The sequence below is a fragment of the Hippocampus comes genome, unplaced genomic scaffold (genome assembly GCF_001891065.2).
Source record: "Hippocampus comes isolate QL1 unplaced genomic scaffold, H_comes_QL1_v1.1 scaffold314, whole genome shotgun sequence".
NCBI lineage: Eukaryota > Metazoa > Chordata > Actinopteri > Syngnathiformes > Syngnathidae > Hippocampus > Hippocampus comes.
In genome coordinates, this window is record NW_017805152.1 from 3772 (window position 1) to 19231 (window position 15460).

The 15460-nt window shown below is 47.2% G+C and overlaps 1 protein-coding gene across 6 annotated transcripts in view; it reads right to left on the reverse strand.

Moving 5' to 3' along the window:
- Nucleotides 1–2091: 2091 nt before the first annotated feature.
- The window catches only part of LOC109514877 (trinucleotide repeat containing adaptor 6A), a 25030-nt gene continuing 11661 nt past the window's right edge, over nucleotides 2092–15460 (reverse strand). For 3 of the 6 annotated variants that reach the window (XM_019868299.1, XM_019868296.1, XM_019868298.1), the window contains 23 exons: nucleotides 14172–14219; nucleotides 11336–13378; nucleotides 11047–11209; nucleotides 10433–10899; nucleotides 10077–10208; nucleotides 9794–9955; nucleotides 8263–8451; nucleotides 7971–8134; nucleotides 7789–7866; nucleotides 7118–7276; nucleotides 6172–6312; nucleotides 5852–5968; nucleotides 5251–5370; nucleotides 5011–5106; nucleotides 4762–4936; nucleotides 4478–4618; nucleotides 4102–4272; nucleotides 3873–4016; nucleotides 3671–3778; nucleotides 3248–3478; nucleotides 3046–3116; nucleotides 2829–2968; nucleotides 2092–2705 (listed from right to left, as the gene is read on the reverse strand). In XM_019868299.1, coding sequence (XP_019723858.1) covers nucleotides 2357–2705; nucleotides 2829–2968; nucleotides 3046–3116; nucleotides 3248–3478; nucleotides 3671–3778; nucleotides 3873–4016; nucleotides 4102–4272; nucleotides 4478–4618; nucleotides 4762–4936; nucleotides 5011–5106; nucleotides 5251–5370; nucleotides 5852–5968; nucleotides 6172–6312; nucleotides 7118–7276; nucleotides 7789–7866; nucleotides 7971–8134; nucleotides 8263–8451; nucleotides 9794–9955; nucleotides 10077–10208; nucleotides 10433–10899; nucleotides 11047–11209; nucleotides 11336–13378; nucleotides 14172–14217 — 5607 coding nt within the window. In that variant the 5' untranslated portion in view covers nucleotides 14218–14219 and the 3' untranslated portion in view covers nucleotides 2092–2356. Of the gene's footprint in view, nucleotides 2706–2828; nucleotides 2969–3045; nucleotides 3117–3247; nucleotides 3479–3670; nucleotides 3779–3872; nucleotides 4017–4101; nucleotides 4273–4477; nucleotides 4619–4761; nucleotides 4937–5010; nucleotides 5107–5250; nucleotides 5371–5851; nucleotides 5969–6171; nucleotides 6313–7117; nucleotides 7277–7788; nucleotides 7867–7970; nucleotides 8135–8262; nucleotides 8452–9793; nucleotides 9956–10076; nucleotides 10209–10432; nucleotides 10900–11046; nucleotides 11210–11317; nucleotides 13379–14171; nucleotides 14220–14916; nucleotides 15223–15460 lie in introns of those variants that run through there. The other 3 variants (XM_019868297.1, XM_019868300.1, XM_019868301.1) reach the window with 3 other exon arrangements.

A 15460-nucleotide genomic window follows, 5' to 3' on the forward strand; every position in this document is an offset into this window, starting at 1 on the left:
CACCCACGCACACATCTGATCTTGTCACTAAACCAGGAAACACACGAACCAAAGACATTTTCGACAAAGTACACCGCCATCAATACCAGCTCTCTGCAGCTTCCAACCGATGGTTCCTTCCAAAAGGCTTTGCTCGGAACTCACGCGGCCCGTCACAATCCACCAAGTGCAAAATCCAAGGCTCCTCACTTCAACACGTCAGTTAATCACAAAAAAAAAAAAAAATTCAGATGTTCCTCTTGATAAAATGTGTTGAACAAGACCCACAAAAAAGTTTAAGCAAAACAACACATGGAATTAAGTAAACTAATATTTTGTTTGATTGAATTATTTGGTAGAGCAGTTCAATACTGCCGTGCGCACATACACACTCACACAAACACATGTACACATTTGTGGCTAATACTCATTGTTAAATAGTCACTGCTCGCCTTAAAAATTAACGCCGACGTGTCATACTTGTCAAATATAAACCTGTAGTGGCAGAGGGGCCACACACACACACGCGCACGCAAATACAATCATATTCCGTTTGTAAACAGGTAGGAGCCACTTGACTTGTTGCATCTGTGGACACAATTGGGATCAAGGCAATGAAATGTGGACGACTTTTGCTTCAGTGTTATTTAAAAAAAAAAAAAAAAAAAAAAAAAAGGTCGCTTCTTTCCATTTTTTTTTCTTTCAAAAAAGAAAAAAAAACACTTTGTGGCAATGAGAGCTAAATGTGTCGTTTTAAAATGTCGTACTGAATGAAACTTGTCAGATGTGAAAGTAGGGGGAGAAAAATAAAACTCAGTAGGCCGTGAGAAGCTACAGTATGCATAGAAACAGTTTTGCCTTTCTCTTGGTTTATACATTTGCGCACCCCCCCCCACATTGTTGATTTTAACACGGGGTAGAGCAGAGAAGACACACACACACACACACGCAAACATTTTCTCTCTTTCACGCACACACTTGGACCCCCCCCCAACCCTTACAAGACAGCATATCGAAAGCAGTGTGTTGAGCTTCTCCAGCTTAAAGCAGTTATTTGGCAGAGAAAAGAAACTTACAGACCATACTATACATAGTTTTCAGTGCTAGAAGTTGGATTTTCCTTTCCTACAAGGAGGAGTAGTCGCTTTTTTTTTTCTCTTTAAATCAACTATAAGGGGGGGAAAAAACTGGCTTAATTTCCTGAGAACCATTGCTGGTTATTTAGCAGACAAAAAGGAATAATTCAAATAACCAACACCATGGCCAAAAAACACTGATCCGAATTCCCAGAGTTACAAAGCATCGTCTTCATCCTCGATAAGATTTTTTTTTGGTGATTTTTTTGTAATTTTTTTTTTTTTTTAAATCTTTTATAAATGTTTTAGATTTTTTTCACATTTTTTTATACATATATATATATTTTTTTTTTTATGAGCATTTTCTATTTTACTCCATCTCCTCTTTAAAATGAAGGATGAACACACGTTCCGCCTCCTAAGTCTTGTAAACAAGAGGTTGCAGTGTGGCACCTCCAAAATATTGAAAGCCTATTCTGAAAGTGCTGTTCCCGCCCTTGCCCGCTCGGGGGCTCGAGGGAGGGCTTGCTAGATAGGCCCCGGCCCCTACATTAGGGTGGCTGGGGCTTGCTAGTCCCAGCTGCGGCTACAGTCCTTTGCACTGCAGAGCTCAACGTTCTTTCCGTTTCCAACAACCATCGGTGCAATACCTTTTTTTTTCTTCCCCTCTTTTTGAACGATACCCAAATGAGCTTCTCTTCTTCTTCTTGCTGAACTTCTCTATTGATCTTGAACTCCACGACAACGCAGTAAGGTAGGCGTGCCAAGGCAAGAAAGGAGCGCGCGCAAATACGCACACGCACGCACACACACACGCGCACACAATACAGCCACGCATACATGGTAAGGACCTCAATGAGTAAACAGCTACACTGGAAAAACTGGCTGCTCCCTCTATATTGCAGATTAAATATATACTGAGGAAAAAAAAAAACACATTCAGTGCAAAGTTTAAAAAGCTCTTACTCCAACATTGTCAGCAAAAAAAAAAAAAATATATATATATATATGATAAAATAATGAGCTCGATTGAAGCTTTTTTTTCGGTGTGAAAGAGCACTACCTGGAAGCAAATATCCATCCGTTCACATTATAGAATTGGCCTGCAGGATTCAAGTATTCCGACTGATATGTTTTTGGGCTAAAACAAAGTGGACATATGTGCAGAGAGAGAAACGTAACTTGTTTTCCACAGGGGAGACCCCGTTTTGTTGAACATCTTGTTTTAAGCGAGTGGTGTCACTTCCTTTGCTTTCGTTCGGATTATTGACAATTGGCCACTGACCCTTGCCGACGCCCGCTCACATGGAGTCCCCGGCGCCCGCCAGGTGATCCACCGGGAGGAAGGAGCTGATTGGAGACGGGCTGCCGATCCTTCCCGCCTCTGTGCCGCTGGGGCTCCCCCACAGGCTACTGGAATAACTGGGCCCGCCCCAGAGGGAGGAGCCGTGGAGATCGCCGCCGTTCCATTGGCTGGGCTCGGCGGCGCGGCTGGGAAATGGGTGGGACTGATCCATTCTGCTCTGAGACGAGCCAACGGCCTGCCAGCCCGAGGAGGGAGTAGCCAATGACTGCCCTTGTGCAAAGAATCCGCTGATTTCCTCCTCGCCGGCGAACTTGGCCAAAATAGTCGTGTTCCCCAAAACGCACCTGCACAACAAAAGCAAAGTGAGTGTGTGTGTGTGTGTGTGTGTGTCTCTCGATGAGAGTGACCTAACAGGGTTCGCCGTGATATATCGCAGTGGAGAAATGACAAATGCAAATGTCCCTTACATGTGCAGGCTCTTCTGCGCCTTGGCAGCCTCATCCTTGGAACTGTAGCACACCACAGCGTTACCATGCGGCAGATTGAGGTGGAATGTGATCAGAGGGCCATGCTGCATACACAGAGTCCTCAACGTAGAGCCGTCAATCTGCGGGACCGTTGGACCGACAGTTCATGACACAAAGCGAGCGGACGCCGGACACGAGATTTGTTTTGTGTGCAAACCTGAGGCGTGAGGTTTTTCAGAACGAGCCATTGGGTTCTCCCTGAGCTGCTGCCGTCACCCCAACCGGAACCTGATGGCAAACGCGATGTACCATTTGAGCCATACGATGGTCAAAATGTGAAAACTAGTAGAAGCTTTATACTAGTTTCAAGCAAAAAAAAAAAAAAAAAAAAAAAACAATCACAATTCTATTTGTCTCACCAGGTGCAAATGGGGAGTCAGCGGAGGCCCACCCACCCAGCCTCAGGGCCGAGCCGTCCCAGCCGGAGGAGACCGAGCTGGGCTTTTGACTGGTGAGGCCAGGCGGAGGTCTGGAGGGGGCCGCCACGGACAGCGCCTTGGGAGGCAGGGGGACCTTCCACAGCTCATGGGCAAGAGAGGAGTTTGATACCGAACCAACGCCGGGAGACCATTTTGACTCACTGGGTCTGGCTGCATGGACACGGGAACACAAACCACTTTTACCTCACGGACAGGGAATGAACGGGGTTGGCCTGCAGGAGCATCTGATCCACACTCCCGTGCAATTTGAAAAATCCCATTTATTTTTCCATTATTCTCCACTTAAGAATGAGTCTAGAACAGCTTAACTGATTTTTTTTTTTTAATTAGAAAAATGCTCACCTGAAGTGCTTTGTGCTGTACTGGTGAGGGAACCGCTGTGGCTGGAGGCACGAATGGATGACCAGGCACTGTTCGAAGGCATCGTGGTGTTCAGTGATGAGGATGGCCCTGCGCAAACGGAGAACGGCGGAATGAGTTTCATTCTTCATCCGATTCGAGCGTCGCTCATTCAAAATTTGTGTTCGCCATGAACATGGCGTACCATTGCTCCTGTCCCTGAGGTGGTCTGTGTCACGGACGGTGTTGATGGAGAGGTTATTAATGACACTGCCGGGGGTCACATAAGGGTCAGTTTCAGGGTCAATGTTGGGGGGATAACCTTTCCAAGGTTCGCCAGGTCGGAACTCTACACACAGACACCGCCATTAGCTGCTTTCCAAGCCCCCCAAAAAAATGATGGTGAGGGTCAATGAATATGAACGCTGGTGTACCTGGGGGCCAGGTGACAGTGTTTCCATGGGGCGGGGGGGAATTGGCACGGGACGGCCAGCCGTCACCCACTGAGCCCATTGATTGGCCGGGAGGACTCAGGGGCGATGGGCCAGGGGACAGGAAGTCATAAAAGGGAGAGTCCTCCAGACGCAGTCCTGACGAAATAGCACCTGCGGGACAGACACAGAAACAGGAGACATGTTAATGACGTAAAAAAGAGCCTGAAAATGGTTTAAAACCAAGTTTGCTTTCGATGCCGGCATGTTGAGAAAGCAAACTTGCTCAGCCTTCCACAAGGAGTCAAATAATGACATCGGAATTTTCACATGATGACCGACGAAAGAAGTTGAAGGCCACATGCAAAGTCAAGCGTACCAGATTTGCTGTTCTGCTCCAGAGGGTCAGCAACCCACAGTTTCTTCAGTCTGGACTGGGCCGGTTCTTTGTAGCCTAAAGCTCCGCCGGCATTAGTACCAACGCCCATGTCCAGGGATACATTCAGGTTAGAGTTCAAGCCTGACGGAAAGAACAGGGGAAGTACATTTAGATTCTGCTGTCATGAAACAATTCACACAGTATACAACTGATCATTCCTACATACAGTCTAGGAAGCTGTCTACTTGACATTTTTTTAAACTGCGTGTTAATGTTGAACATACTTAAAGGGAAGTTGCTGAAGGATCCAAGAGTGGAAGCATCCTTCTGCATCTCAGGGCTATTGTGGGGCAAGTAGCTGTCCAGGTACGGTTTGAGGGCCGGCGACTGCTTTAGCAAAGAAGCGTCCAGGTGACGCGGTGGTTGCATCATGGATGGAGATGAACCAATCGGACGCGTCTAAAGACAGCAGGGCACGATGTTACAAAATCAGAGACGCAGACTCTGATGTATACATTGATGCGCAAACAAACCGGCTCAGGCGGTCGTCCCACAGGCATTACTCGCTGGCTCTGAGCCTTCTGTTGCTGTTGTTGCTGCTGCTGCTGTTGCTGTAGTAGGATAAGACGCTGCCAACGGAAAATTGACAAAGAAAACAATTGTAAACTTGAAGCTCATGAAGTGAGTCTGTTTGTGGGATAGCTTTGAATAGAGCATGTAGCAAATAAAATGTTCGATCGTGGTTGTTCATTTGACTGTTTGTGGCACTTTACCTGGAGCTGGGTCAGCTGGTTGAGTTGGGAGAGCTGGTTAAGCATAGCCACCTGCTGAGGGCCTAAGAGTGGATTCAGGGCTCCATTCCCACCTGGGTATTTTAACAAGGGTGGAGGGACCTGAAAAACAAGGAGAGAAAAGTTTCTATGAACCTATCCATGTTTTTCTTTTGGGGGGCGGGGGGGGAGCTGAAGTCGGTGACTGGCTCTCAAACATTTTGAGGCGACTTTACAATTTATGACCACAAACAACATGGCTTGATTGTCAAGGGAAAAGCGGTTTGCCCGGGCCGCTGTAGCTACATTCTAATGATACAAAGACGGGACATGAGCGGGACTGCAAAAGGGAAAGCGTGGATAGGCTGTCAGCAATGATCGCCCCATTTATTTACTTTACTCGTGCATTTCCGTAACAGGCATAGTCTATGCTTTGCTTATCAGGCTTCGACAGAGCTTGCTGATGAGCTGATCATTTGAATCAGATGTATCGAAGGAGGGCAACATCTAAAAGATGCATTCGAGCAGCCCTCGGGGACCGGATTTAAGACACCTCTGGTGTAAAGAAATCACCGTTAATTAGGTTTGGAGGTGGGCACGCTACCTGAGAGGGCATGATGGGAGGAGGCACTTGGTTACGGAAGTTGTGATGAGGGAGTTGAGATTGAAGACCACCGCGGCCCTGTGCTAAGCTGCTGCCACCCATCATTGGGTTTACATTCTAGGGAAAGAGACAAAACAAAGAAAACAAATGCACGTTATCTTCATCGTCAAACAAGCACTTTCAATGATATTTTGATAACTAACAAATAACTGAGCATTAATCATGAAGCCCAACTCATATATGAAAATAACCTCTTGTTATCAGGAGAGCTTCGGTTAGAAAGCGGAGATACAACAACCTTGTGACGCTTGCGCACTCACCTGCCGAGAGACGCCAGGACTAGAGTGGGCAGCAGACGGCCCAGAGTCGTGACATAGGATAGGCTGAGTGGAAGTGAGAGGGGGCAAGCTCATGCTTTGACCGGAGCAGTGCTCATCTGAAGCAGAGGGGGGAATGGACAGCTGCGGAAGCAAGGCCGGGTGCACAGCAGATGGATCGCAAGCACAGTGCCAGCCACACACAGACAGACAAGAGTGGGGTTAATTTGAGGGCAAAGAGCAAAAGGAAGTGTGAGTTGGTGCCAGTGTAACAAAGAGGGATATATCTTTAGGGAAAGGGTGAAAGAGCAAATGAAGAGCAGCGAAGCCAAGACAAAAAAAAAAAAAAAAAACTGGCAGGCACATTAACCATGCCGTCAACTGAGGTCTGTTATCAACTATAATCATCAGACATTTATTGCTTTCATTAATGATTGATAAATGATCTCCGCAAGCTGTTCTCATTGCAAGTGCAAACAATGCAAATAGAAAGTACATGAAATGAAATTTCAAGCATGAGTAAAGTGTAATGTCTTGAAATGGCCACCGTGGGGCGCAGCACGACAGTCAGAGAACGAGCATACTCATGTACGGCAGATTGCTGGAATCAGGAAATGTGTCCTGCAAGTTTTGCGCCTCATCTTTACCACAATTCCAGAAACTTAGGTGTGTGTTTTCATCATGAAACACGGCGCACTATTACCCTGTTAAGTGCTTGGTGCTACTTTATTGGGCTGCCGGTAGTGATCCCAAGTTATTTATAAGTTATTCAACAGATATTTTCTTGGGTAGATGCCTATTCTAGAAAATTGATGTCTGCTCTATTCTTTATCAGTAGTTAATGTACAATACGGCAACGTATATTACAATACACATAGTTTGAATTGTTTGTGTCCCGGGGAGGGAATTTCATACTCATGTTTTAACGGTGGAGGGATTCCGGGATTACCTTGTCATAGTAAGAGCTGCGATCCATGGAAGAGTCTTTGGGGAGCTGGTGTTGAGATCCAGGATTCTTCCCCATGACTCCACTAAAATCCATTGTGTCTATACGCTTGTCTTGCACCATGCCTGCGACGGTTTTCAAGGTATCGTCAGGAGAGTCTCGCTATCAAAGGGAGAATTCACAAGAAAAAGGGAATTTATTTGAGTGATTCAAGAAAAAGCACATTGGGTGCCAGCTCGATAACAAATACCATTGTTTTTAAAAAAAAAAAAATTTACACCAAGTACCACCACAAAAAATACTTTGTGTCACTGGTGGGCATCAACTAATGATATACTTGGCATAATTTGGCACCGGTTGCCCTGACTGCACTTTGGAGGCTCATACAAAGGCAATTGCTGGCACGTGGAAATCGGACCATCATTATGTGTGGTTATGTCGGCCTTTGTAGGGGTGAGGCTCTTTCTGGTGCTTGTTGATCCTTATTAGGAAACACAAGTCGGCATCACTTTTGCAACAGCTTGAAGTGCAAAACAAAAAGTCGAGTGTTTGGCATGAGGTTGCACTTTCATGACGGCAAATCTTTGCACATCATTAAGTAAGTGTTTTTGTTTGTACGTAACCCATGACATGACAAAGAACCGCACTGGCAACACCCGTGGTCAAATACTTACAGAAAAGTTCATGTTGCTAAACTGGTTCATGAACGTTTTCATCCACGGCTCGTCTGGTTTGTTGACTGGTTTATTCATCTAACAATAACAAACAACAGTTCATGAATTCATTCCGGCAACTCGAATGAGTCACAACTTTGCACATTTTAAACTGCTTTCCTGGTGTCTCGGTCGAAACAAACCTTGCAGGATCCCTTTTGCTTGTAGTTCCAGGTGTTTGGCTCATGTGATCTGTTGTCCTGTTGGTTGTTAGTCCACATGCCAATCTCGACTTCCTCTTCCTGGTCCCAACTGTTGCCCATTGAGTCATCACCGCGCCAGGTGTCCATTGGTTTGGAACCAAGACCTAACAAGAGGCGAATGTGGGAAGGGAAGGGGAAAACCGTGACGAGCCAACTCGTGAATTGTTTTAAATGGAAGCACTTTCAATGAAGATACAGAAACAATTTGCAGAGAGCTTGCTATTACGCTAACCTGATTTGTGACGACCTCCCCAACCAGATGCAGGCTCTCTATTATCTCGGGTGGGTTCATTCCAGCTCGAGCGAGTGTCCACTGGCTTCCCCCAGGCAGATGTTCCGTTGTCCACCGTCACCGGCGGAGCAGAGGTGGCATCACCCCATGTTGAGGACTCTTTCTGCTGGGGATAAGGCTCACCCCAACCTAATAGAAAGCATCATGGTCATCATACAAAATCCAGAACATTTCGTAAGCCATTGAGCCCGCAAAAACAAGCACCAGCATATTCCTGCTGACCCGCAGCTGACTGCATCCAAGTCCCGCTGTCAAATGTGAGGCTAATGGTTTACATTTATGAGGGTTTGTGTTACAGTTGACCCACAAGCCCTGGTTGCGTCTTCCACCACTGGATGAGTTTGGGGAGATGCCAAGGATACCTCTCAGTAAAAATAGGCCAGATCGCAGGGTGGCCCGAGGCTCCAGTGTCCCACATGTAACGAGGCAAGCACACAAGCTAGCACAAAAGGACTCGCGCAAGGCTTCTTGAAATGCATGCAAAGATAGATAACCATCTCGAGGATATTGGCAACCACCGCAATGCACGCAAAAGGCAAAAACACCCCCAAATTTACAACTCCATTTCAAACTTTTGGGCTCATAAAATCTATGAACGTTTCCTTCTTATAGTAGTTGCCTAGTCGGCCCCAAACTTCCTCACGATCCCCTTTCTGCTGCTCCAGTTAGCTCACTCGACAGAGTCCCTGTATAGGCCTGACAGCCCCTCCCCTTTACTTTCCCCAGCTCTTTCACACAGACCGTTCCCATTTGCACATAAGCCAACCTCGTCAACTGCGTGTCTCTAAACCCCAACAAAAGCCTGGGTTTCTATTGCAGGCGCAATTGGCAAGTGAGAGAGAAATCCGTAAGAGAGGCTAATAAAAGGGTGGTGGGGGGGGGGGGCTGGGTTTGGAGCATTGAACGATGCTCTTAGCATTCCTAAGGGATGACTCAGCCACATTCACAAAAAAAATGTGCCGCAAGGACAATGGCTGTATGTATATTTGCTGCGTCCAGGCTTCCCAACCAACTCTCAATTGTTTTCTATAGATTTGAGTGTTTTGTACGTACATCTTATTGTAACAGGAAGAAATTTGCAAGTGAATTATTAAAATGGAGACATACCTTTCTATCACGACAGGCTTACAGACGAGGCTTGTGCTAACATGTCCGTATTAGCTTCATTTTACAGCAAGCTTTTCCCTCCCCACTTTTGTATTTCAGCGTTGTCTATACTTGTATTCTAAACAAACTATCTAAGAGCTACCACCGCGAACACTTGGAATGATGGAATTGAGTTCCATGGTTCAGATGAAACGAATGATGACCCAAGTTTGAAGACTAATGTTAGCATCTATAGTACATGAGACACATCCTGACAACACAAGTTCTCCAAAAGGACAAAAACTATTACCTAAAACTGTCGGGAAGATCAAATCTCAGATTTTAGCGGATTTAAGTCAAGGTATTCTTCATTCATTGAAATTACCTGAACTTCCACCTTTGTCTTGTCCATGAGGCTGCATGGGCTGAGAATGATGTGTCGAGCTATGCGATGGGTGCGACTGGTGTTGAGAAGGTGGGCCCATACTGTCCTGGTCTGACTGACCGGTTCTGTTCCACATGTTGACAGCCCCGCCATGGTATTTCACTATTGCGGGAAAGGAGATCAAAATGAGAGCTGAAAGTGAATCTCCTGCCAGTTTTTCATCTTACAATGACAATCAACAGCACAATTCCCTCAAATCAAACTTTAATTCAGCTGCCCATACCAGGATCTCCCCAAGCTGCGGTTCCATCATCAATCTCCATCCGTCGGCGAACGGATTCTGGAGAAGGCTCCTCCCACCCAGTTGAAGCTTCGTTCTTTTGACCCACTGTGGGCATGGGACCTCCCAACCAGCCTGATGACAGAATCAACCCAAACCATCACTCAAGTCCTTGCACTTCATGAAAGCTTCAAAAACACACTGCAAATGGGTGACTAGTGCTAAGATGGCCTTGAGCAAGGCATTGAACCATCGGATGTTATCACCATTGTGCAGTCACGTCACCCACCGGAGTGGGCTCTAGTTTGTGCCGAAATTAAAAGTACATATCATAGCTAAACATGAACCTATTCATTTACCTGTCGGCTTGTTGTTGGTCTTTGACATGTTTGAGTCGGGACCTTTTCCCCACTCGTTGGAAGTATAGGAGTTTTTAGAGTTGGAGTCGCCCCAGTTTTGGGAACCCTGGTTGTTTTTCACTGGCTCCCCCCATCCCTGGTTCTTATTCTGAAGGTTGGGTTTGGAGTCCCCCCAGTTGGAGCCTTGGTTTTGAGTACTTTGGTCAGGGGTGTTGGACCCACCACTTCCTCCCCAGGTGTTACTGCCGCTAGTATTGGTTCGCCCTGGCTCACTCCAGCATCCAGACCCCGATCGGTCGCTGTCGCTGTCCCATCCCACTGACCCGGCACCTTTGTGGGGATCTCCCCAGTGGTTGTTGGACACCGCTCTGGAACCGTCTCCAGCGGTACCCCAGCCTTCATCCTCATTGCCACTGCTGGAACCCCAGCCCTGCTGCTGTTTGGGCACATTTGTCCATGTATTGGATCTGTAAGGGGTGAATGAAGGTGTTGGGACGAATATTTGACCATGTACAAGAGATAAAACCAGTATTCCCTTGTAGTAGGCAGTCAAGATGTAAAAACACTGCAACAATTTCTGTTCATATCATTTCAAACAGTTCATTGTCACTCACCGGTCATCTTTGCTGATGTTGTTGCCCCCTTTGTAACTGGATCCATTGTCCCAGCTGCTTCCACTTGCTGGGCCTTTGTTATCCCACCCAGAGGTTGATCTTGGCTCACCCCAACCTGAGCTTCCTGCATCTGGGCCCCCACAACTTGGGCCATCACCCCAACCTGATGATATAAAACGGAAATAATTCAATTGTATGTAATGTGTGTAATTCTTTGGTGCTGCCTTCACCCATAATACCCCCCCCCCCGACATGCCACACATGTTCTTATCCACACTTTCACGCATACCTGGACCTCCAGAGGCGTGGGGTGGAGCTGTCTGTGTGGGTGAGGCTGTTCCCCAGCCAGAGCGTTGCTTTCTTTCATCTCCTCTGAAAGCCAGTTGCTGCTTGTTGGTGGAAGTAACATCCCAGGCGGTATTCTGCCGTATGGGTGTTTGTCCCCATCCTGTATTCGATAGAACCCTTGGGTCTACATCAGTTCGACTCTGAAATGATATGACTGGTGACGGATTGTTGACTTTTCTTCGATTCCCACTTTTTGACAGGACATTCTCTCGGTCGGAGCTGGACTGGCCTCCGGAGCTCTCGGCACTTCCCTCGCTTCCTCCTGAGCGGCCCCAGCCTCCCGAGACACCTGTCAGGCTTGCGCTACCGGTGCCTCCACCTCCCATGCCCATGGCATCGTCCTCCAGGCTCTTCCAGCCATTGTTAGCAGCACTTCCTTTATGACTTTCAGCAGCTGAATGGTTGTTCCCATGGGGTGTTCCCCATTCTCCATTTGACAGCTTGTTAGATGCGGAGGAGGAGGAGGAGGTGGAGGAGGAGGAGGATGTGCTGCTTCCCCAAGGGCGAGGTATCCCGAAAGAAGAGCTCATCGTAGTTTGGTTCACAGTCCCTGGCATTTGTCCTGTAGAGTCGAGGGTTTGATTTGTACTGACACCCCAGGGGTTGTTGCTCTGACTCGCATTTGGGTTACTAACAGGCCCCTGATCCCAGCGTGTACCCCCAGCGTTGTGGTGGTTATTATTACTCTTAACAGCAGCAGTAGAGGACATTTGGGAATTCCCAGCCTGCATTAAGGCGGGGCTTGGTGGGTTCACAGTGTCAGGATTTGGGGGACCCTTATCTCCAGAGTAGGCAGATGCATCCCAAGGCGTACCAAAGGTTCCTGGACCCCCCGTCTCTACGTGGGGGTGCTGTGGGGTCGACGAAGGGTTTCCGTTGGCTAGCAGACCACCACTCCCTGCTCCTCCAATTGAGCCCCAGGAACATTCCCCGCTCAGTTGAGGCGAGGCCATAGAGTTTGGCGGAATAGAGGTCATTGTTGTGTTAGTAGTAGTAGTAATAGTAGAAGTAGTAGTATTCATCGTCATAGTGTTATTTGGTCCGTTGGATTCAGTGTTAAGGTTGGCGGGCTGCAGGCCACCGTTACCACTGGTGCCGCTTCCTAACACGTTGCTGCTTGATGTACCATTATTCACCTCCATGTCTTCCATCACATTGCTTTTGTCGGGAGCTGCCATGCCACCCCATCCCATCAAGGGGCCCTGTTGGGGCGCTGCGCCCAATTTTGAATTCATCCCCTGAGGCTGTAGAGGCCGTTGGCTCTGGGACATTGGGTTCAGGGCTGCATTTGGGGGCCAGGCACCATGGTTGGCATTTGGGGTCGTGGTATTTGGAGTCAATCCTCCAATGGAGCAAGCGGTGCTTTCGCCGGAAGCCATCATGCCGTTGCCTGACTGAGTCCCCCAAACACTGCTGCTATTAACAAGCTTGTTGTGGTTACCCGTGTTATTGCTGCCAATACCGCTGGACCCGGCCACAGAGAAGTGAGGGTGTCCAGTCATGTTGCTATTTCCATTTTTTGCACCACAGATTGTTCCAATTCCTGCGCCGTGAACCTGACGACTATTGCCATTGCTGTCTCCGTTCATCGAAATGCCAACCATCATGTCAGAGGAAGGAGTGAATGTTGAAGAAGACTCAGCGGAAGAAGCATTTGCTGACATCATCCCGGTTGTCACAGCAATTGCGGCAAAGTTATTCTCTGAGCCGGTCGACGGACTCGAGTCGGCATCCATGCATTCTGTCGCCAACTCCGGGTCTGACCCCGACCCACAGCCGGAGGAGGAAGAGGAGGAGGAACAAGAGAAAGAAGATGACGACGGGGCCCAGGTAGAAGAATTAGTTGAGGAGGGGTTGTTGGCTTGATCTGTGCTTCCGTCCACTAGGACCTTTCCCCAGTTGCTGTTGCTGTCACCGCTGCAGGGAGAGCCAGAAGACCAGGGAGAGGGCTCATATTGCGAGTCCAAGCCGGTGTGTTCCAGCCCTAGAGGGAAGCAAAGACCAACACGAGGTGTTACGCGTTTTGATGACCGAATCATTATCTCATTGCTTCAACCGATTGTCAACAAGGAGTATGGTGGGCGTGGTCGTAAATGGCCTCCTATTTACCAGAAATACAGTTTTATTTCCTCCAACAAGCCACCTGTGCGAATGTCCTGAGAACACTGCCAGGTGCCAGCACAGACTCGTCCGTCACTATTCTGTCACTTTGGTGAGAACCAAAAGCACGCACCAGCTATAATTACATAATGAAGCGCAGCAAAAGGCTCAAGCGGGAGCAATAACAATAAAGAGGAAATGAAAATTAGTTGGGAGAGTAATTCGGGTAAAAATGTTCAAGGACAACAGGTGACAGATTTTAGTATAGACTCAATTTGAAAAACGAATATCTCATCCATAAACATTGAGAAATCAGCCGAAATATTTGAATGAGGATGTCTAAAATGTAATTCTGCTCTCACTTCTGCAAACCTGCGAGAGTAACACATGCACGCATTTTGTCAAGACTTCGCCAACTGTAAAGAAACACTTAGAGTTAATCTCTTTTAGGCCAGAGGTTGACATACTGTAGATGTCTCACGTATAGATGTGTGCCAAATGCTTGCAGCGACCCTTCATGTGTTCCAACCGCAATTCACCTTTCCTTCTAAGAATGACCATTCTCTAACATGCAATGAGAGAAATGCATCCACAGTCAAGCTCAGGGAAGGCAACTGGCGGGCAGAGGCAATCAAAGAAAGAAAATGGAATTAAGAAGAAAGGGAATGTGTAGTCACCTGTTTGATTAGGGGAATGGCTGACGGAATCCCGAATGGGAGCCATGCCTGGAAAGAGAGAGGGCGAGAGAGGAAAGACTGTCAAACGGTTAGATCTTCACCTGAGGACAAAAAAAAAAAAAAAAAACACAGAAGATGGAGCATGCAAAGATGAGTGACAGAACAGAATGAGGAACAAGTAAACAAAAGAACAAAAGGGCTCAAATAGAGAAGAAGAGATTTGATGGGAAGAGTCGGCTCAATGCAGAACCGACAATACCAGTTGCAGATTCCAACGAAAATGATTACGGAGGTATGAGTACTAGAATACAATATTTGCCACACTTCCCACTAGTTGCAGTAAGTGACTAAGTTCCATGTAGCTGCCGGTCAATGTTTTGTCCTTCAGGAGCTGTTCAAAATCTGTATGAAAGCTTCGCTTGTCTAAAAATGACTCAGCTTTTGGGGTGTGGTTTAGATGTGAGAAAAGCAAAAAAAAAGCAAAGCTGTAAACTACCAGAGCAGCAAAGAATGTTGCACTCTACTCCCGACTCACTTGGCAAAACATAAAGATGCTTCCTAGCATGTTAAATTCATTGAACTTTTTTTTTCCCCCAAATCAATTTCCGAGTTTATAAAGAGCAGCCTGGCATGTCACTTAACAGCACAACATTTTTTGGATTTGTATTAATTTGCCTCATATTATACAGTGGAAGCCCAGTTCGCAAACTCCTTGTCTTCAAGGTGACATTTTCTTGAAGCTTACCTGTGAGGGCAGCGCGCGGCTGCAACTCGTGGATGGGATTGAGGGCCTCCCCGGGTTGGCTGGAGAACTGTTTTTCTCGGGTTCCCAGGTTGACGAGGGAGAGGGGCACTTCTTGAGCGGGTACGGCCTTCAAGGGTCTGGGGCGAAGAGGCCGGGTTGTTCAGAGTGGGCAACTGGTTGATCAGGCCGTCTTGGCATCGCTGGAGACTTGATGAACACTGAATGTGCGTTTGTGTAGATTTGGGAAAGGGGAGGCTGATTGGATTCAGGACTTGGTCCCGTCCTGAGGATACACACAATTGAGAGGGGGAAAAAAAAAAAAAAAAGCCGGGTTGTTCAGAGTGGGCAACTGGTTGATCAGGCCGTCTTGGCATCGCTGGAGACTTGATGAACACTGAATGTGCGTTTGTGTAGATTTGGGAAAGGGGAGGCTGATTGGATTCAGGACTTGGTCCCGTCCTGAGGATACACACAATTGAGAGGGGGAAAAAAAAAAAAAAAAAGGTCAGGTATATGCGCTGTCATCATCGCTGGAAAATTATTT